Source organism: Mytilus edulis, chromosome 4 (genome assembly GCF_963676685.1).
Source record: "Mytilus edulis chromosome 4, xbMytEdul2.2, whole genome shotgun sequence".
In the NCBI taxonomy this organism is placed as follows: Eukaryota; Metazoa; Mollusca; class Bivalvia; order Mytilida; family Mytilidae; genus Mytilus; species Mytilus edulis.
Window position 1 is genome coordinate 57,441,333 of NC_092347.1, and position 23,623 is coordinate 57,464,955.

Sequence of the window (23,623 nt, forward strand, 5' to 3'; positions counted from 1 at the left end):
CTCGGCAAAACCACGGAAACTGGTACCCACGAAAATAAATGAATCCACAGTATTACAAGTTTAACCTGCCAAAGAGTTAAATGTCAAGAAAGATCAGTGTAAATGACCAGCCATTGCCTCTGATTGAGAGAACACGTAAATGATAAGTGCATAACTAGTATATATTTGTTTAGCGGCCAGGTGAAGGACGCCTCCGGGTGCGGGAATTTTTCGCCACATTTAAGACCTGTTGGTGACCTTCTGCTGTTGTTTTTTTTGTTTTTTTTTTTTTTTTCCTATGGTCTGGTTGTTGTCTCTTTGGCACATTTCCCATTTCCATTCTCAATTTTATGCATTAAATATCATTTATATGTGTGAAATCAGACTCATCCATGCATGGGTCTCATGGTTACATTTATATGAATTCACAGAAGTCAAATAAAAAAATTATTGGACTAAATCCAAACAGTTGAACAGAAAACTAGATGTATGAAGCATGCAGATTTCAAACTTTATCGTAATACTCTTTTTATTGATTAAAATGTGTTTGATAGAATTTATGAATGGGTTTGTAGGTTTAAAATAAAAGAATATATATATCTCAAAGACTTTAAAGCAAAGCCTCTTTGATAAAGATGTTGCAATTGAGTTTTTACTTCTCATATACCAACTTTAATTTGTTTTAAAGAGACTTATTTCTGTGTTTTAAATGCACAGGTAAAAAGTTAGAACAAATAAGTTGAATGATTATAAAATAATGTTTAAAGTGAAGGGTGGATAATTCTGTTGTTAGAAAGGATTACAGTGTAGACAGTCTATGTTATAAAATACAATACAATCATTGGTTATATTTTATAACTGTTTAAATATCTTTTTGCCAGAGAGCAGAAAGGTGAAATGTCTACTGTCTAGTGCAAATCTTTGGCAGCAGATTTCTTGTTTAAAAGACACATGAACTGATTTACTCAAGACCAGCTTATAACTTTTTGTCAAATATTTTCTTAGGCAAAACACTCTAGATCTGACATAAGAACTTTATGGATGACTTTAAATGGTGATATATTTCTGGTATCGTGTCTGAATTTTGAAATGTTTTTACTGTGTCTTCAACTTTTAATAAATAATCAAGAAATAAAAAAAAAAACATATATTTGCAATATGCACTTTTAGAAGCCAAGTTGTGGTTCATATCTGGAGCAGTTATATCATATATAATATAGTACCAAATACAAATACTTTCTCGGGGATATATTTGCCAAATGCATTTGATATTTTTATATGAGTCATCTCTTTACAAAATTGCTAAAACCAAAGCATTTACCTAAAAGTCTTAATATAAGTACTATAATTAACCATTTCATATTTTATAGCTTTTGAACAATATTATGTATAAACCTATCATTAAAGTTGACAAAAGTGTTTTTTTTTCCATGAGGAATGATACAGGCCTAGAGATTTTAAGATGTCAGTACAGTAGTTGTAAAGATTTCACCTAACGTGTTATGTTTTCTTTCAGTTATGTAGCAGTCTTAGCCTTAGGTTATACAATATTCATTGATACAAATTGATGTATTATTTCATACTAATTTAAAAAATGTATTTTCTATTTTCAGGGCCCCAGTAGGTGATCTGTGAAGCAACAATGTCTGCCCCTCAGGTCAATGGGCCATCCAGCCCCACTGGGAAGTATATAGACAATATAGGTAAATCAATAAACTTTATCCTAAGTGTATATTGTATAAATATTTTACATCTACATAAATATATTACATCAGAAATTTTCGATTGTAATAAAACACCACTTCAACAAGTTAATTGTTACTCGCACAAGGTTAACATTGTTTGTTTAATAAATTCTTACGATTCATGTGATTTGCAAGTAGAAGTTCATTGGTTGACATCTTTCATACACATGTGTACAAAAGCTTTTTAAAAAACTAACTTAAAAAAATGTAGGAAGGGGTTTGTGATGCAATTACAAAAGCAATTTATTAAATAGTATAGTACAACATAATATTAAATACAGGTGGGCCTACAAACTAAAAAAAATATTATGTTGATTTAATAGATATCATGACATAAAAATAAATTGAAATTTACAAGTTTTAGATCTTGCAGACAAGTTACATCAGAGTTAACTGCTAAATTATCAGTTAGTGATAACTACAAGGAAAAAACTTTAATATTCTGTCATAATTCTTATTGATTGAGGTTAAAGTTGCACCTTCAAAAGTCGAAAGTCGGTTAACATATTCCTTCCTTCTAAAAGAGTGGGGATATAAAATGAAAATACACATGTAATACTTAAGACTGACAGTCAATTGAAATAAAGGATGGTTCATATTCTTATGCTTGCATCATTGCATACACGTACAAAAATAAAATACAGACTCAGGAACACTTTACTTGAATGACTTCTACTACTATTGCTGCATCATTGCATATATCGTCGCTGTTATGCAAAAACCTCGTATCTCAATTTTTTGCGGAAATCTTTTTATCGATTATTTAAGATTAGATAGGTATGATCCACTGTATGCGAAAATATCTGATCTTCTAACCAATCATTTACTCGAATTCTGACACGAGACGAAAAAGTGTAGTCGGATCGGTGAGACATTTTGTTGTGCGAAAATATCGTATCTCAAAAGAAAACACATGGCACGGCAGATTATATTATAACAGGTACAGTTTTATCAATTTCAGGTTTTCAAAGCTAATATAGCTTAAAAATAATGAAAAGCTTTGAAAAAACAATATAGGTGCAGAAATATTTGCTCGTCTTGGTAATTGATTGGTTAGAAGATCAGATATTTTGGCATACAGTTGAACATACATATTTAATTCTAAATAATCGATCAAAAGATTTCAGTTTTTAATGCCTGGTGAAAAATTATCAAAACCTTAGATACGTGGTTTCTGCATAACAGCGACGATATATATGTTCTACATAAAAAATCTACAGACAGACTTAGGAACACTTGAATGAATTCTACTATAGATGATTCTGTAGGAGAAGGGGCGTCGCCTTATAACACTTTATAATGATAATGCCAAAGTTCTTATATTTACCTAACACTTGATGCTATTATGCAGGTAGGCATGAAAGATAAAATTTATCATCTTTTATCTGTTGTGGTTGTCCATTAAAAGTCGATTAGGGCACTGATCAAATGGTTGACCTCAGGTTTCTGTCAGTTATAAGGTCAGGTCTGCTAAACCTATCACAGTCAGTTGTAATAATGTGGAATGTATATCTGATAGCATTGTAGAGTCAGCTTGAAAGTACACACTGGAAAGCCATTTTATGATATTTGGTATCTCTATTTATGTTAAGTCAGATGATAAGCTGTCAAAAAGCTGATAGTTTTCTTGTGTATGGGAGTTAATGTATTGATCTGTTTGAACTGGGTAATGTTTCCTTCCTCATATCTTCTGGGATTTCTTCACAACATGCATTTTTCAAATGCAGCAAAATGCAGCAATAGAATAGTTGCTGATAAATACCAACTTTCAATCATTATGAATTATTTGATATAAATGTACTTTTGTACTAATTTTAGAGGCAACTGGTGTGATTTAGAGATGTAATGCATGTGTGTTGTATTCTTTTAACAGATCTAGGGTCACATCCAGCCATTTAAAAAGGGGGGAGGTTTCCTAACCCAGGATAAGGGGGGGGGGTTTCCAACTATATGTCCCAATTCAAATGCATTAATAGTAAAAAAAAAAGAAAAAAAAGCAGGTGTTCCAACAGTGGAACCCCCCTTGATCCGCCTCTGAATCAACTTTTAAAAAAAAATATGGTATCGAGAGTGTTTTTGCCATGCACATTCCCACTTTATGGATTCAATATTTGAGGAAAAATGTTGAGGTCCTAAATCCATAAATATTCCTACTATTTCCATTAGGTTGTTTATCTTCAATCTATAAATTTAGCTACATTGTACATATGAAAAAACCTTGTACATTATAATTAAAAATCTTTCAACATACAATAGTTATGTTACAACAGCAGTTTTACACAAATGTAAGCCAACAAGAATGTTAAGCATTTCTCTTTGCCAGATCTATAAATAGAACATGAAGATCAAAGATGATACTTGAGATCCATAATGACTTTAATCAGACATAAAATATAAGATAATCAGGTCATGCTAGTAAAATGTGTACCCTAATTATCTGTTTTGAAAACAGAATTAGGCCAAACAAAATTAAAAACAAACGGGTTTGTGCTTAGTACATATAGAAAAAGGATGTTGTAAGAACATTGGGGTACAGATAGGGAATAAGTTACAATGTATTTCAATATATATATGTATATAAACATATATTGATACGTAAAAAGATCATAATGGGCATAATCTTTTTTAAAACTATAAGTTATTGTACACAAAAAGACAATACCAGGATGGCCAAAAAATAAAACAACTGAGAAAGGAAACGAAGTTCACATTTGACCATCACTCAGAAAACCAAAGATTGAGGCAACACAAACCCCATCAACAACTGACAGCGAACACAGGTACTTTAGAAGGATCTTTCTCTCTGTTTGTCAGTCCGTCCTAAATTTGGTTTCTGTTCTCTCATTTTAGTTTGCTTCAAACAACTGTTATGAAACTTATAATTATACACAATAATTATTACAACCTAACACAGGTTACATTCAAATTTAGGTGGAGTCACTTTCACTTTTTTCAAGCTGTTTCCTTTTATAAATGTGAAAAAAATGCTGAATTTGATGTATATTTACAAGTGAGGGCATCTTTGTCCAGGACACATTGATTCTTCTCTTATTTCTTTGTGATCAAAATAACTTTATCCAATATCTGATCATCTATATGATGGATAATAGGGGTCAATGTCAGCCCTTGTTTCCTTTTATCACTGATGAGAAATAAAATAAAAACTTGCCTGTTCTCTTTGAAATACTAAAGATATAAACGTCAGTAACAAAACTTAATATATATTGTGGGGGTGTTTGATGTTAGCTTATTAAACTTGTCACCTTTGAAATGCAAGCCTTCTAAGTGGTCATGTCCTGCATCTCCAATTATTTTATTTCATAAGACAGTAGAGTAAAAAATAATTGTCACTAATTCTAAAGGATTAAGAGAATATTTCATAAAAATAGCTTTGTGAATGCGTTAAATATGAAACAAAAGAATGAAAAGATTGGAATAATTGAAGAAGTTCCAGAAGGTAAATATATATATATATACAGTTGGTGGGACTTGTCTCTTGAATAACCTTCTGGTATATTTGATTGCATGCACACTGTGTCAAACCAATTGTTTTAGAAGCCAGAATGCATTTTACGAGTGTGAGCATATTAATGTATGATTAGTTTGCCTCAACATGATTGAAGGATTTTTGGACTTGAGTAGCTCACTCTAGGTCTTTCATATTTTTACATACACGAATAAACTTTGGTGTTAAAAGCAGGACATTGCTTGTCTTTTAAAGTGACAAGTTTAATAAGCACAAATTAAAAATGGGTATAGTAGCATAACAAAAGTCAACCAGACTCTTTCATCACATACTAGACTTTGGTCCTACTACTTTGAGGTGCTCCTTTATTGGAAAAGCTACAAATCAGTCGCAAATTATTTAATTGAAAACAACAAGGGCTTAAGTCTACAACCTATCACACTTTCTGTGCACAAGAACAGTGACATTCCCTTATGGATTTTACTCACCCTCAATTGATTCGTAGGGGGTCAGTAGTGAATTTAACGCACACAGGACTTTTCCTGCTGCATTTTGTAGAAAAAAACACAATGAAATACAACAACAGCAATAGACGACGTCACAATAGATGTGACATCATGAACCCCCTATGAAATTTACTAACCCCCTACGGATCCATAGGGGGTTACCACGTGACGGCGCTAAACCAATCACAACGTGATATTTTACCAGCGGTGCAATAAACTACATTAAGTTACAGTAGTAATTAAAACTTCACATTAAAATTTAATAGTAAATTCCATAATTGTTTACCCTACAAGTCCTTTTAATATTTTATAGAAGAAACAAATTGTGAATGAATTATTATATCTGTGAAAAATCTATGTATAGCCATTGATTGTTGAAATGCTCCATCTTGATTAGGGTTTGACATGCTTGTATACAATTGTTCTAGTGTCAAAGTTCTACTCAGATTTGTCAAGCTCATGTTGCAATGACATATTTTGGCGTAGGGGTTTTAAACCACCAACATTTATAAATAGTGTGAAATGTAATGCACATTTTACATAGTCAACAGATACTTAATGGATCGTAATGGGTGTTGGCTTATTCAAGTACATCCTTATCAAGACAATATAAATTTTTTTATGTCTTGAAATTGAATGCTCAACATGAACTATAAAATATATTTTAAACCAAATAGATTTTTCAAGGTTAATAAACATAATTGCCTTTTTTCTGCCTGCAGTTAAATATCCACAAATGTTTATTGATGAATCCACACTTAGAATTTTACATAGTTTCCTTATAATACTTAAGAAATGACACAGTGGAAAATGACTAGGCATTACCTAAAAAATCAATCACAGCAGCTAACATATATTTGTTTATTACCAAAGCAAATGTGCTTTAATATTGACCCAGAATTTAAAAATGTCACGATGTCATAAACCTCTTTTAATGCAAGAAAATGTGTGGTATAGGTTAATGAGGAAACAACTTAACCACCCAAGCAATTAATATGATAACTTTGTTGCCTGAAAAATGACATTTTCTAGTCAGTGGTAAGGACAGGATGCTAATCTTTATTATGTATAAATTGAAAAGAAAATAGTACACTGTATGTTTTTCATCTCTTTGTATATTATAAAGCTTCTTCTTCAAGATTATTCCTCTCTTTCTTTGTCACTTTCTAATAAATATATAAAAATGCTACCAGATAAAAATTCAAGAGCATATATACATAATGTTGTTTAGCTGTTCTTCCATCCATCTGTTCCTACCTCCCTCCCTTTGGTGTGTCTTTTTGCCTTTTTATCCCTCAGTTTGGGTCTGAAAGAAATCATTTTCAGATGTTAACTTGAGTTTGCTTTGATTATGTGGAATGACAATACTGTAATTTTATAAGTGTTTCTAAATACTAGAACCACATATGTAAATACAAAATTTTGATAATACAGACACACATAATAAACATTTATAAATATATGACTTTTTATATATTTCCAGATCCTGATGACCCAGAATACCAGCGTCAAATGAGGAGACCAGCTGATGTCAAGGAGGATGTGAAACAAATGCAGGATAGGTCCAGAGTGTCGCTAGTCCTCAACAGCGAAGCTTTTCGTAAAGAGTTAGAGGAGATTATAAATGAACAGATTTCTGAAGGAAATGACCCCACCAACTTAATAGCACTACAGCAAATTACAGATCTACTCAACCAAAACAACAAATCAAGCCAGCAAAGTGGTGGTTTTGGAAGAGGACGTGAGTTGAGCTGTTATGAGTTTAGGGCTTGATTTTGTTGGAGGGAGTTATTTGCTGTATAGCATGTATTCTGATATTAACCAGTCTAGTTTATCATGATAGCTTTGCCGTAACAGTGTATTAAGTTACGGAAAAATATCCTCACCAGGATAAAAAATCGTTGTCCTAATTTTAACATTTTGGAAAGGAATTCAGAAACCATTTGTGCAGTCATATTATGTTTTCACACTTCATTAACAGCTTCTTAACAGTCTGAAAATAGATGAAGAAAGCTTAATTGAACACAAGTAACAAATCTTTACAAAACTGAATTTAATGCAGTCAAAAATGTCTGTGTATTGACAGAAAGAGACTGAAAACACCTAAATAAGTTCTGTATTTCTGGTTCACTCTGATTCAAGTGGCAATTTCAGTTAAAAATCGATACAATAGTTTGATACAGCTAAACACAGAAATTAATAGAAATGTAATCCATAGTCAGTATTTCTACAGCAAAACTGCAGTAGCTGGTAGGATGCAAAAAATGATACGTTCAAGTACCTCCTTTGATATTAAGTGGTATTACATCAAGTATATATGTTATGTGATTCCACTAGTTGAACAAGCGCCCCTGTAAGAATTCAATATGATGTCTTCCATCATAATAATATTATGAGTTAAAAACAGTGATATTTTTTGTAATCCGCATTAAAATCTCTCTATCTCTCTTTCATGATAAAATAAAGACAAGGGACATAAACCAGAGTTTTATCCTGTTCTGTTAACAAATAACACCACTTTTGGTCCTTCTTCAAAATGAATCATTTAACCACCAGCAAGTCATTTTTAACTGAATCACAGTGTTATGTATCGCCATGTGTTGCACACTTCTATTGTGTAGTATTATGTCAACATGTTTTCATTTGAATGCCCTGTTTTTATTAAGCAAGTCAAATTTCACATTGAGGTATTAAAAAAATGTGTTTAGTCAACAAACTTTGTAATAAGTTGTTGTTTCAAGATCGTCTTATTTGCTAAACAATATCATAAACCCTGAATCTTAAAAGATCAAAAGATTGAAACTGATTTAAGTTTTTTACCTTAAAGATTTGTTAAATGATACATATGTGAGAAAAATAGATCAAAAGTTCAAGATTAAATGGCCAATTGACAGCTGTTTACTCAAATTTGTATGGGAAAGATTTTTTTTAAAGGGAAAATGCTCCCAACCTTGCACACATTTTCTTGCAACTGTATTTTGAAATTAGCAAAAACTGATATCTGTTGAAATCTTCAACTGGTGTAGATTAACCTATAAGCTCTTTGTAGACTTGCCTGTAAAATCATGTAAAGTTACCTTTTAGCTTGCCTGAGTTTTAGTGTTAAGTGTCAGAGAACTTTAGTAATCAAACAGCTATCAGTTTTGACTGTCATTAAAGTTAAAATTAGATCTGACCTGTTACATGGAAATATCTATAAAATTGAAAATATTTGTCTCCAATTGTGCAGTTAATGAAATTATTGATTGTGCATAATGGTGCTGAAAAGTTATTCAAAACATTTCAATTACTGCGAAATCTGAATTTAAAAGGCATTGATACAGTTTTAATGCATACTTTTCACATGTATACTATAACTATAATTATTAAATTCTCATTTCTTTTTCAGTTACTTCTGTCATTCCAATCGCAGACATAAAGGGCATGGAAACAACAAAATATACAAAACAAGAAAAACAATTACGGTGTAAAGTAGCTTCCTTGTACAGAGTTGTAGATCTGAATGGGTGGAGTTATGGAATTTATAATCACATAAGTGTACGTAATTCATTAAGTAGCAGTTATAAGAGCACAATAAAGTGTTGAATATTATATCATATTACACTTGTGCTGCATAACGCCAGTTTTTGCCATTAAATTGTCATACAGCTCAGACAACAAAAAATATGGTAAATTCTACTGTGGATTCATTAATATTCATTGTATACTAATTTTCATGGATTTAGTGGGTAAATGGGAACCCCGATTAAAAATGTTCAATGAATTATTAATTTTCTAAAGTAGCGTATGCAGTCTTTGCCAAAACCACAAAATTGAATATCCAAGAATATGCAAGTTTTTCTCAATCCACAAAAATTGGTACCCACTAAAATAATGAATTCACAGTATTTAAACCCTTATAGAATATCAAACAGACTGCACCTCTTTCCGTTACATAATCAGTAGCATAAAAGAAGATAGCAAAATTCTGAATGAGACACAAACAACAGCACTTTCATTAAATTTTAGATATAAGGTTATACTAGGAAAATCCACATGTTTGCAATAATTTATTGAAAAACATAATCCTCTAGCCCCTTACCAAAATTTAACATCCTGAAATTCTTGCATTGGATTTATAAGGACATGGGTAGGAAGTAAAGGAAGATGTGGTATGAGTGCCAATGAGACAACTCTCCATCCAAGTTACAATTTATAAAAGTAAACCATTATAGGTCAAGGTACGGACTTCAACACAGAGCTTGTATGTTTCATAGTCTATTTCTATGAAATATTTTTATTGGTATCATGCATTTCTGAAAGATGAAATTTTTTTTGGTATTTGAAAAAGGATTATATGTAACATGTTCTACTTAAAAGAATTTTTGTGCAATTTGTGTATAAAAACCACATGGTAGGAAACAATGTAAGAAATATACAATGGGACAACTATGTGTCCAGGAAATGTTTGTTTTACACCTCAGGTTTGACAAAGGATACTTGTAGGAAACAGGAAGCTGTATAGACTTATAGTAGTTGCATAGCTAGAGAAACAATAAGTGTACTATAGAAGACCATACCTTGACCTATAATGGTTTACTTTTATAAATTGTGACATGGATGCACTCATACCACATCTTCCTATATCTGTATAGATTTCAAACATTTGGGCTAATTGAATAGGCTTGTAGTTGTAATAGATTTTCATTTCCACAAGTTGGAAAAATACTGAGGACACAAAAAAAAAACAAAAACAAGACACACATTAATTTACAAAACAAAATGCATTGAAAACTATCAAGAGCTACTGGAATACACCAATTTTTTTTGTGCTCCAGAAGTGTCCATGTTTACTGCTCCTCTAGTGATACTTGTCTTTTAACTCTTGTAAAACTCGTTTATGGTACCTTTCCGGACATAAGGCATCATGCAGTAGGAGATTGGTAATGTCTCTTGTCTAAACATTAAGCCTTGGTACATGGCCTAGTGTGAAAGTTTAGGCATGTTCAATCCAATTACATTTATAAAGTTATATATGTCTCTAGTTTAAACTTAAGACATATATGTCTCTGGTTTAAACTTAAGACCTTACGATACCATATTAAATAAATAGAAGCATTTAAATCCTCTAACCCTTGTAAATGGCCTTGTCTGAAAATTTAGGCAAACAAACAAACAAACAAATAATTAGTTAGAGTCTCACCTCTTTAAAACATTTGATATAAAACACAATATAATATTAACAGATTAATTTATAAAAGAGCCACTCTAAAAAAGTAATGAGAGACAGTAAAACACACATTAAAATACATTTATATTACATCTATAACATATATCAATATATCTTAGCATAAAACACCATACTATAGGCATGTGCCACCAGTTTATATCAATTTATAAAGTAATATGTATTGTGTACAAATTCGTATAAAAATAGCTAGTATTGTGTATACAGTTTATATAATTGATATTTCAGGCAAGAATTAACCAAGAACATGAACACTTTTTAATTAATCCATTTGGAGTGTTGTATTCAGAAGTGACGGCATCATCATTAGTTAAAGTGGACATGCAGGGAGAAACAATAGATCCTGGATCAACAACATTAGGAATTAACAAAGCTGGTTTTACATTACACTCAGCCATTCATCAGGCTAGGCCGGACATTAAGTGCATTATTCATCTACATACACCTGAAGTTGTTGCTGTAAGTTTCTTTATTTAAAAAAAGAGGGAGCTGATACCATGAGTTGAAGTTATTAGTATAATGTGTTCTCTGTACCCTTCCACTGTCAATGGTTTATTGAGAAATAAAGCTATATAAATATAACAAAAAAACACTGTAGCAACAAAAATTAAGAAAAACAAGTCTTCCAATCACTTCACTGAAAACCTAATGAGCATCATTTTAGTAACCTGACCATGACCAAAAAACAGTTTTTGAACTGATGTGCTAAAAGTAAGGTCACGAAAAAGTTACTTAAGCCATTTCTTTGAAGCAATATCTTTACTTTATTGGCTAGTGGTCATTTCTGACCTTTGATTACTTTTAAGCTTAAGAATATTTTGAATAGCAACTTTAGAGCTCATACATTATATCAAGGTCTAAACAGTACTATATTTCACTTATATAGTTCATTGATAACTGCTATAAAGGGACAGTACATGCTGCGTTAATTGTTAAATAACTTTCTCAGCTTCTTTCATTCACTGACTGACAAAAGACCTATAAAATGAAGGGGGGGGGGAAATAAACCCAATTGCAAACAAGCAGAAAACTACAGGGAATATTCAAGTTCTTTGTACTATTAATACATGATACAATGTAAGTGAGCAAATTAAAAACATGCTGTGAATGGATGTATATAGATATATATATAATTTTATTTTTACAGGTCTCCACAATGAAATGTGGTTTTCTTCCCTTGTCACAAGAATCCCTTATAGTAGGAGATGTTAGTTTTCATGATTATAATGGAATTCTAGTAGATCAAGAAGAACGAGATGCATTACAACGCAGTCTAGGACCAACTAATAAGGTACAAATTGGAATCATATTTATTATGTTATATAAATAAGGCAGTCATATTTATACAACATATTTCAGTTATAATTTTAAATTTGTGATTTAGATATACAAATTATATATACCATAACATAACTATAGTGTGATGATACAAATAGGTATTTTCACATAGCAAAAGAAAGGTGCCTTACAATCATGGCATGATACTGAAATATTCAGGACAAGGTTTATAAATATACAGCTGCAAGAGTAGTTTCAATTAGTTGATATATTTGTGTAAGTCTGAAACGAAATTCGTGAAGGGGAGACATTGGACCATCATTTCGTCATACCAAAAAATGAAAGAAAGCACTAAAACTTTAAAGCAGGAGCTAAAAACTGTATAAACAGTTTAATTGTTTACATACAAAAATCTCATGTGAATTGTTGCTATAACATTTTCCATGTCAATCAGGTGCTCAAGAATTATAACTTTGAATAAGAATGTAAGAGTTAGTATGAAATAAATGTTTTATCAGATTTGAAGAAAAAGAATATATTAATTGTGCATAAGTGTTTTATAACTTAGCGTTACTGTTACTATTGGTCTATTATAGTTTTAACAAAAAAAAAGGGTAAAGCAGACATTACAAGTGTTTTCTGTTGATAATATTTTCCTTTAAACAATAGTTTTATTTCTGTAAAGCTCTTTCTATGACATTGCTCCACGTGTGTTTATGCATCTTAGGCTTTCTTAAATGTAGCTTTGAGCTATCATAGTGATGGTCAATTCAGAAATAATTGATATAGAAAATAGCATTCCAGGAAGCACTACCTTTAACTTACTCTATACATGTTCAATATTTTTGGTGCTTCAAGTTTAAAGTATATTCATTTATGAAAAAAGGATACAAGCAGTAAACATTGAATTAGTAAGCAACTGAACAGCACATAGTTACCAAAATTTACCAAGGTTACGATACAACCTGATCAGCATATAACTCAAAGTAAAAAAATGAATTCTATTTATGTTTCATTGGTTACTATATATTTTGTGTTGCAGGTTATGTTTTTAAGAAATCATGGTGTTGTAACGTGTGGTTCTACAGTAGAGGAAGCCTACCATTATGCAGTTAATGTTATGTCAGCTTGTCTGACACAGGTACAATATTATTACGAATTTCAATAATTATATATTAAAATTTAATTTGATTTTTATATGATAAAACAAATTGTGATTATAGTTTTATATATTCATCACCATTGTCCAATTACAAGTTTGAATCTTGACAAAGTGAGAACGTAAAGGTGCTGGATCTTCATATTAAAAGTGAGGTCTGGACACACAATCTGTATTCCAATCAGATTTGAAATACTTAACTTTAGACAAATGTGGAATTATAAATTGATAATTAAATGCAACAGCAAGCTTGTGGCATGTGCAAAAGACAAAATCTGATTGGCTTGCATTTTTGTGTATATTTGAACTTGAATTCATACAAGTTAAAGTTTATATAAAAATCAGAGTCCAGTTAAAAATATTAAGTGTTGGATTGTTACCGAAGGTTTCATTCAGATTAAATAACATGTACCTTACCTTTTTTATCCAAGTAAAGAAAACAAAAAAAGATGATAAAGTAATAATTTTGTTAATTTTTGTAATTTTTATTAGACAAAGGCAGTCCCAGCTGGAGTGGATAACCTCATTTTAGTTAGTGAAGAAATAAAAAAGAGAACGTTCCAGGTTGGAAGCCAAGGTGGTGGTGGTGTAGACACAGGAGGCAGGAAATGGAAGACAGGAGAATTAGAGTTTGAAGCTGTTATGAGACAATTAGATAATGTTGTAAGTTGTATAGATATGATGATGATATCTTTATGATTTCATCCAATATGTATAATAATGTAATGGAAAATATTGCATGAAAGTCATAATGGACTAGTACAATATTCATCTATTTTTAAATGAATAAACAATTTCTACAGTGGCAATAAAACATTTGAGATAGTCTAAGGGAAATAATTCCTTCTTAAATTATTTCCTTATATCAAATAAGCAAACTTGATTACCCTAATAAGAAATTATCTAGATTACAGATTTCACCTGTTAATCTTTGCTAGTTATCTTAATTATCATCTGGCATATTTTAATGAATCACTATTTGGGTTTTTTGTTAACTATGGTATAAGAGTTCTGATATTCTTTTAACATGCCTTATTCAGGTCTATACACTTAACTTATTTCTTATTACATGGCTATAAAACTGGCTATTTATACAGATTGCCTTATTGCAGGGCTATACACTGACTTATTTCTTATTACAGGGATATAGAACTGGCTATTTATACAGATTACCACAATTTAAACAAGAAGTTAGGAAGGAGAAGAACAATAGTGATGTAGAAATACCCCCAACATGTAGTTCCTTTACATACATCATTGATGGTGACATAGAACACTCAAAATATGTGTAAGATTTCTCATATTAATGCATCTTTTGAATTTGAAATCACTTTTTACAAAATTTTACAAAATACTGTTTGACCTATTAAAATGGTATGTCTAAAAAAAATCATTCAACCAGACTTTGAATTTTAGATTTTATATTTGTACAGTTGGTACTAAAAAGAAAATATGCAGTTTGATGGAACAATTTCACCAACTGACCTTACTGTCATAATAGCAGAGCTATAAATCGATTAAACAAAAAAAGGATAAACATTTGATTTATATTTATACAGAGGGTATTAAATATTGTCTTTTTGAGCTTTCAATATTTTTTTTTACAGAAAATGAGATTAAGATTTAAGCATGGTGCATTTTTGCTGTGTATCTTTGAATAAACATTTTAGTATTCTGGGCTTGCTCAAGTAATAAAAAAGTTGCCCTTTATATTAACATAATGTTGTGAGTGTTATGCGCACATATCTGTATAGAATGGGTTATTAAATAAATATCTAATGGACAAAACACTGCCCAAATTGTGAAATTTGCAATGAGACTTTTTTGGTACCAAATATATGTACATAAGATAGTTAAAGAGCTGTAAATATGTACATATAATGAACAATCAGGTATTCGAGTGGTTACAAATTGGTAACATTGAATAGAAAGTCAGAAAAGTGGTTAAATTCTCAGCAGAGTTTTGTATTTTACTCAACAACATAGCTTTTCCTTGTCTGGACTACAATTGTTTGCACCTGTCATAAGTCAGGAATCTGATGTTGTTCATAAGTATTTCTAGTTTCTTGTTTTTCATATAGATTAGATTGGTTTTCCCGTTGGGGCCCTTTATAGTTCGCTGTTTGGTGTGAACCAAGGATCCATGTTGAATAACATACTTTGACCTATAATGGTTTACTTTTATAAATTGTGATTTGGATGGAGAGTTGTCTTATGCCACATACCACATCTTCTTATATTCATTTATTCATTTTCTTAATGAATTTTTTCAGATCACCTTTGAAGCTAGCTAAAGACAGACAGAAGCAGAACTACAAAGCAGGCTGGTTGGTTAATTCTCCAAACAATTATGTGAGGCAAGAATTAGAAGAATCTGGAACACAGAACCCTAAGAAATATTCAAAGGTATGGAATATATGATTTGGCCTTACCAGAGATATAAACATTTAAAGTGCACTATATTGCTAGAAACTATGAAGCTGGTTTTGTTTTTCAACAGTCAAACTTTAATGAAAGTTTATGTTCACTTTGATGAGCAGGAAATAGGTACTGAAAAGTGTTTTGGAAATTATTTTACATAAGTTCTTTTTTTGAAACATGTTTTTTTGAAATACCAAGGCTTTTCTTCCTTGGGAATAGATTATCTTAGCTGTATTTGGCAAAACTTTTAAGAATTTGGGGTCCTCAATGCTCTTCAACTTCGTACATTTTTTGGCCTTTTAAACATTTTTTGATTAGAGCGTCACTGATGAGTCTTTTGTAGACGATACGCCTGTCAGCGTAAATTGAAATTTTAATCTTGGTATCTATGATGAGTTTATTTAGTCCAGTTCGTAACTTCTCTGGCCCTTTTCTCTCTCTCGATGAAATTAAATTTAATCTAATAAAACCTGTGTGTCATGCATTTCCTTATATTAGTATACATAGTCTGATAAAGAAAACATTTGTTTCAGTGGATACCAGAAGAAGACGGATCACCAAATAGAAAGAGTACACCAATTAAGATTGAAAATCCTAATCAGTTTGCACCACAGGGATCTAACCCAAAGGAGTTCAAACTTAAACAGAAAGAGGTAAGGGAGATAATTCAGGAATATTAACTAAAAACAAAAAAGATGAAGTTAACATATATCAAATGCTTAATACATTTTTTAAATGTACATGTGGATTTAAAAGTGAGAAAAAAATGAATGTTTGAATGTATCAACTGATATCTAAATAATAATGTATTAGATGTCCAAGTGTTAATTTACCACTGAAATTATTTCTATGATTGAACTCACTTTAATTTGTTGTTTTTTTCCTTCATTTACCTTTGAAAAACATATTAAGAAAAGAGAAATAAAAGTTAAGCTGAAGCCTGTAAACTAAAAAGTTTTAAACTTAATTTATAATACAGTTTGAACCTGTAGTTACATTTCAACACATGTGTAGTCCAGAACAACCAAAAGAGAAAAAAAAAGTTGTAGAGATATAACAAGTACAAATTATATCTGCTCCAACCACAATAATAAAAAAAAAAGCTAAAAAAAAAACCAAACAATTGCTACGTTTGAAAAAGTGTAAATACAGTGTGCCTTGTGTGGAAATTGATAATAACAGTAGCTCATTGATGACAGAAAAACTTGATTTTTATGCCCCACCTACGATAGTAGAGGGGCATTATGTTTTCTGGTCTGTGCGTCCGTTCGTCCGTCCGTTCGTTCGTCTGTTTGTCCGTCTGTCCCGCTTCAGGTTAAAGTTTTTGGTCAGGGTAGTTTTTGATGAAGTTGAAGTCCAATCAACTTGAAACTTAGTATACATGTGCCCTATGATAGGATCTTTCTAATTTAAATGCACAATTAGAGTTTTGACCCCAATTTTACGGTTCACTGAACATAGAAAATAATAGTGCAAATTTCAGGTTAAAGTTTTTGGTCAAGGTAGTTTTTGATAAAATACAAGTCCAATCAACTTGAAACTTAGTATACATGTTCCCTTTGATAATATCATTCTAATTTTAATGCCAAATTAGAGAATTTATTCCAATTTCACGGTCCACTAAACATAGAAAATGATAGTGCGAGTGGGGCATCCGTGTACTGTGGACACATTCTTGTTCTACAAGAAATTAGTTATTCACAAATCTTGATTTTTTTACACTGAAAAAGAAAAATATTTATTAAGATGGTTTCACAATATAAGAACTGAAGATTCATATAGCTATTTTTTTTCTCCAAACAAAATATTGATAAAAAAGATGTTATAAATGTATCACTAATCAGATTTTGTGATACAGAACAAATGTATTATTTTATTTTTAGATCAGAAAAGATTATTATGAAGAAAGGATAAGTGCAGGACCTCAGTCTAAGATTTTAGAAGGCATTACTTGGGAGGAGGCGAAAAAATTACAGGTAAGGTGCAGAACCCATGTGTGTGTGGTTTCATCAGAAGCTTTACTACTGACCTACATACCATTGACTCCATACATGTAGTGCAGCTTGTTTATAACAACTGTTACTTGGTTTTGTGTTGTTAGAGTTGAAATCATTTAGAATTCATTTTCATCATCGCATACTCTCATTTTTGAATTGCTTACTTGTAATTGGAATTACTAGCTGAGCACTGAGGTGAAATATTTTTAAAGTAAATTGAAAGATTTACATTTTGTTATTGTTTTTTTTACGTTAAAAATGACATACAGGAAATACATATAATGCTTGTTATTTATAGTAGTATGAGAGTATGAAAGAATATGATAAAATTCTTCTTATGTATTGACTATTATAAATCTGAATTACCACAAAGATATTTCCTGTTATAATTCTGTGTTTGTTAAAAAAATGAGATTACCAAAGATTCCCACTTATAAGAATATTTCTGTATCAAAATGTTTTGTTAGTAAAAATTGATGTCAATCATTTGTGATTCAAGAATACTGAATACTCCCATACTACTTAGATAAATTATTTTGTGAATCTGTAAAAGGCTCATATTTTTTTCATATTGTGACTTATCTTATTCTAGACTGATGAACCTAAGTTAAGTATTTACAAAAGAACATCTCTAATTTTCATTTATTTCCATTTTAGTGAATTGATGTGTTTTCACCAATTTATACTTTAATTGCATTTTCATCGATCATTCCATTTAATTCAAATTCATTCAGTTTGTTTGAAGTGTTGTGGAATGTAATGTTGTAAGGCACCTATGATGTGTAGTTGACCTAAATAAAATAAAACGTTTGGTCTGAATGGTCTTACTATTATTTTGAAACATGAAAGATTCTATCATTATATGGAAAGACTTTGTAAAAACATAATTAAATTGTCACAGCTTTTTAATGCCAAATTGTGATAAAGACTTATAATAATTTATTTAGGGATATCTGAAGCCAATTATTTTAAAAGAACATTTGAATAGTTTGAATAAATGTTTATATTTTAAACCTGATTTCTTTATTTAAATCAAATGATATTAGAACAATGTCATGTCAAATTTCAAGGATAACCTGATATACTGAAAAAGACAGTTATGTCGTTTACAGAATTTAATGTTTTGTTAAAGTTTACATCAGTAAACAAATTTTAAGTTAAATAAAATAATACCTTTCAGACCAAATGATTGTTGTTGTTGATTTGTGAATGATTTAATTTTCTTGCCACAGGCCGAAGGAAAGCTTGTAAGTGTGGTTAATTTTATAGTTATCTCCCCTTCTTTAGCTAGTATACATAATATTACAGGGTGAAAATAGTTACTTACCTTATCTATTGAAAAAAGTGTGATTTGTATGAATTTATACTGTAAAAACATTGTTGTTTATCTTACCAATTTTCATGGTTCAGAAATATTTTGAATATCTTAACTGAAATATTTTCAGTCATATTTTTACGAAAAGAGAAAAGTTGTATTTGTAGCATGAATTTCTTAACTGTTAGCAATAACGACATCAAAAGAAGCTTTTTCAAGTGAAAACATTTAAATTGAAATATTTGGTACCTGTTGAAAATTTAATACGGCTTTTTGTTGGCATTGGTTATTTTCATGGTACAGTAACTTTTTTTGCTCTTTAGTATAAAAATCTAACCCTGGCATGAACCTCACGTTAAATAAATATGCTTTTGATAATACATGAATATACATTTATAATTATATAAATATCTATGTATGTATATATAAGACTTTATTCTATTATTTTACGTAAAATTTATTTAACTCCCAGGTTTGTGATTTCTTCTATTCAACAAAAAATAATGCACATATTGTTCAAATGGGGTAAAATTTGAAATAAAAAGGAGGGGGTATATTGTGCTTTCTGGACTTGAACAACTTCTCATTTGCATATTTGTGTTAACATACCTTTACTTCTGTGGTGGACTTGAAATGAATGCTGTTTATGTTATGGTGTCCAGCTTGTGAAATTACCTGATAACTGTGAATTCATTTATTTTCGTTGGTACCAATTTTCGTAGATAGAGGAATACCTGTCTTTTCATGGATATTTGATTTCATGATTTCGCCAAAGTCTACATTCAAATCTACAGAAAATTTGCAGTTCGTTGAACATTTAAATTTGTGGTTCACCTAGGCCTGTACCCATGAAATCCACGAAAATTAGTATCCAATGAATAATAATTAATTCACAGTATAAACAAAAGAAAAAGCCTTGATATTGACGGGTAACTTATTCAAATAAAAAAAACACATGCTTGATTGGAAAGTTGCTTCATTTCTGCATTTTTATGCACATAGGCATGGTTGCATGTTACTTAATTTTGAAAGTATGAAAAAGTATATACATGTATTAATTTTGATCATACAATGTAAGAAAAGATAAATCACTGTGCAAGTATGATTGAATTAACTGTTACAGAAGTTTTATTGCTTTTTTAATAGACAATATTTACCTGTAAATGTAGTGAATTGTTTTGAAGATGGTCATTTGTGTATGCATTCTGCTTTATGTGATGATTGTCATTGAAACTGTAAATGGAAGTTAAAGCATATCTAAATATCTACGTTTTTTTAATTTGATTAGCTGAAACAGAGGGAAGATACTCCAAAAACATTTGCATTTGTATTTGTATTGAAGAAGGCGTTTGCATTTAATTATTTAAAAAAAAGAAGAAGATTTTAAATTGTCTTATTGTTAGACAACATCTACAGTATGCAATGTATGTCTGCATTGAAATTTGGGATTTCGTAGTTCAATTCATCAAGGTTTTTAATATCAATGATGTACAAATGAAGTGCAATTTTCACTTTAAAATTGACCTAAACTGAAAAAATTATTTCCCATACATTGAGCCTATTAAACAGTTTCAATGCGATTGACCCAAATGAAAAGAATGACTTTAACAATTTGTTTCAATGCAGACAGACAGTATAAAATGACACATACATATTTATTACTTAGTTGTCATATTTAACATTTCATTTTATAAATCATATTTTATTCAACATTTAACATTTCATCTCATGAATTCATTAATATCATATTCAATATTTATCATTTAAAAAACATTTTCATTTATAATTTTATTATCCATAAATGTGGGTTTGTTTTAATTTTATTCAGTTGTGTCTTAAAATGAAAAGTAATCATTTTAAAGCACCAATCATATATTACATTGAACTTGAGCTGTACAGGTGAAATAATGGATTGCTATATGTTCAGAGATTTACTTATATTCACTGATGTATTTGTGGATGTACAACGGTCTTGTGTTCAAGAAAGAATTCATTTCTCAGATGTTAAATTTTTAAAAAGCTGTAAAGTCTTGCATTTTTGTCGAGCCTGCAACTTTTGTTGCAGAAAGCTCGACATAGGGATAGTGATCCGGCGGCGGCTACGGCGGCTACGGCGGCGGTGTTAGCTCACTTCTTAAAAGCTTTATATTTCAGAAGGTGGAAGACCTGGATGCTTCATACTTTGTATATAGATGCTTCATGTTACGAAGTTTCCGTCAGTCACATGTCCAATGTCCTTGACCTCATTTTCATGGTTCAGTGACCACTTGAAAAAAAAGTTCAAATTTTTTGTAATGTTGAATTCTCTCTTATTATAAGTAATAGGATAACTATATTTGGTATGTGCGTACCTTGCAAGGTCCTCATGTCTGTCAGACAGTTTTCACTTGACCTCGACCTCATTTCATGGATCAGTGATCAAGGTTAAGTTTTGGTGGTCAAGTCCATATCTCAGATACTATAAGCAATAGGGCTAGTATATTCGGTGTATGGAAGGACTGTAAGGTGTACATGTCCAACTGGCAGGTGTCATCTGACCTTGACCTCATTTTCATGGTTCAGTGGTTATAGTTCAATTTTTGTGTTTTGGTCTGTTTTTCTCATACTATATGCAATAGGTATACTATATTTGTTGTATGGAATGATGGTAAGGTGTACATGTCTAGCGGGCAGATGTCATGTGACCTTGACCTCATTTTCATGGTTCAGCGGTGAAAGTTAAGTTTTTGAGTTTTGGTCTTTTTATCTAATACTGTATGCCATAGGTCAACTATATTTGGTGTATGGAAATATTTTATGATCTTTATGTCAGTCGCGCAGGTTTTATTTGACCGTGACCTCATTTTCACGGTTCATTGTGTTTTGGTCTATTTTTCTTAAACTATAAGTAATGGATCAACTATATATGTTGTATAGAAGCATTGTTAGCTGTACATGTCTGCCTGGCATGGTTCATCTGACCTTGACCTCATTTTCAAGGTTCATTGGTCTTTGTTTAGTTATCTTGGTTAATGTTAAGTTTATGAGACAGTTGTAATAAAACTAAGCTTTATACTTAGGACTATCAACATAATATCAATGATTAGTATAGAAGGCGAGACATTTCAGCGTGTGCACTCTTGTTTGTTTTTTGCAAAGTCTTATTTTGGGGTAAATTATAGGGAAAAATATCGTTTGAAAAGAAATATTAAATCCTTTGCTCCATTGCTCCTTTACCCCATCCCCTAACTTTATTTTCACTTCTATAGTATACTGTGCATTCTTGTGTATACAGCTGTTGCTTCTTCATTTGACATTAGAACACAACTTAAATGTACATTTTTTGCTTTGGTTGGCAAACTTTCACCTCTAAAAAGTTTAACCAAGACGAGTTTACCTGCGTGTACAACAAAAAAGGAATTTGTAAACTCAGTAGATTGTAAAGTTCTTATTAATTGATGATATATTGAATTACAGGACGGAGATTTGAGTATGGTAGGGGATAATGTTATAGTATATGGTGCTGCATCTAAAGGCATCATCCAGAGAGACCAACAACATAATGTACAGGTGTATAAGACACAGTATGCTGCCAACCCCTTCGACAGTATCAATGAGGAGGAGATAGAAAAGTACAAGATAGAGGTGGAGAATAGAGGCAAAGGAGAACCAGGTTTGTTGTTCTGGGGTTTAAAAACGGCAAATAAGTAGTTGATAAGTAAGAAGATGTGGTATAATTGTCAATGAGACAACAAATGACAGGACAGGGATTTTAACAACTATATATAGGTCTCCATACGTTCTTCAACAATGAGCAAAACCCTACCAAATAGTAAGCTATAGAAGGCATGTTTATGACAAAATGAAAAAAAAAAATTCAAATAAAAAAACCAACAGCCTGAGTTATTCTAAAAATGATCAACAAAAAGGGATTTGGCAGACAACACCTTAAATACTGGCTTGAGACAGGCATATAAAGAATGTGTGGGTCTTTTACAAAACAATCACCACTTGCATGCATTTCAAGTTGTTCTTCAGGAAAATTAGTTTAATGCATTTTGTCAAAATTTTCTACATGATACATAAATATTAGAAAAGGTTAAAACTTATGTCGTATTTTTTTTAACAGTACCAAAGAAAGCTTTAATATACACTACAACTATTTTTATTATGAGGATGTACTCTTTTAGTCTGAACACTGACATATTTATAAAATTGCCTATATTTGACTTTGCATTATCAGTAACAGAAGAAGATTTGTCACCAGGACCTGATGGTAAACTAATATCTACCGTGGAACGTATGCACATCATACAACAACAACAAGTAGAACCAGAAACTAAACCAGAAGTAGAGAAACCAAAACCAGAAGGTAATTTATACTTGTTGTTGTATTATATTACCTTACCTTGTAAGAGATTGTTCCTCTTCAAACAGACAGTAATCACCTATTATACTTTGGTTACATCTTACCAAGTTTTGTGAGCCTGTGTGCATGTACAAACTGGTGACAAGTTGCCAAACGATATTTTATTTGACAACTAGGAATCT

At 31.0% G+C, this 23,623-nt stretch overlaps 1 protein-coding gene across 30 annotated transcripts in view; it reads left to right on the top strand.

Moving 5' to 3' along the window:
- Positions 1–23,623, top strand: part of LOC139520035 (gamma-adducin-like) — a 52,405-nt gene that overhangs the window by 18,762 nt on the left and 10,020 nt on the right. For 16 of the 30 annotated variants that reach the window (XM_071312436.1, XM_071312423.1, XM_071312441.1 and 13 more), the window contains 14 exons: positions 1,593–1,682; positions 7,180–7,437; positions 9,085–9,233; positions 11,152–11,382; positions 12,071–12,214; positions 13,244–13,342; positions 13,853–14,023; positions 14,503–14,648; positions 15,634–15,766; positions 16,315–16,434; positions 17,665–17,757; positions 19,011–19,025; positions 22,550–22,745; positions 23,313–23,444. In XM_071312436.1, the coding sequence (XP_071168537.1) occupies positions 1,622–1,682; positions 7,180–7,437; positions 9,085–9,233; positions 11,152–11,382; positions 12,071–12,214; positions 13,244–13,342; positions 13,853–14,023; positions 14,503–14,648; positions 15,634–15,766; positions 16,315–16,434; positions 17,665–17,757; positions 19,011–19,025; positions 22,550–22,745; positions 23,313–23,444 (1,948 nt within the window). In that variant the 5' untranslated portion in view covers positions 1,593–1,621. Of the gene's footprint in view, positions 1–1,592; positions 1,683–4,976; positions 5,182–7,179; positions 7,438–9,084; positions 9,234–11,151; positions 11,383–12,070; positions 12,215–13,243; positions 13,343–13,852; positions 14,024–14,502; positions 14,649–15,633; positions 15,767–16,314; positions 16,435–17,664; positions 17,758–18,370; positions 18,384–19,010; positions 19,026–22,547; positions 22,746–23,312; positions 23,445–23,623 lie in introns of those variants that run through there. The other 14 variants (XM_071312430.1, XM_071312438.1, XM_071312446.1 and 11 more) reach the window with 5 other exon arrangements.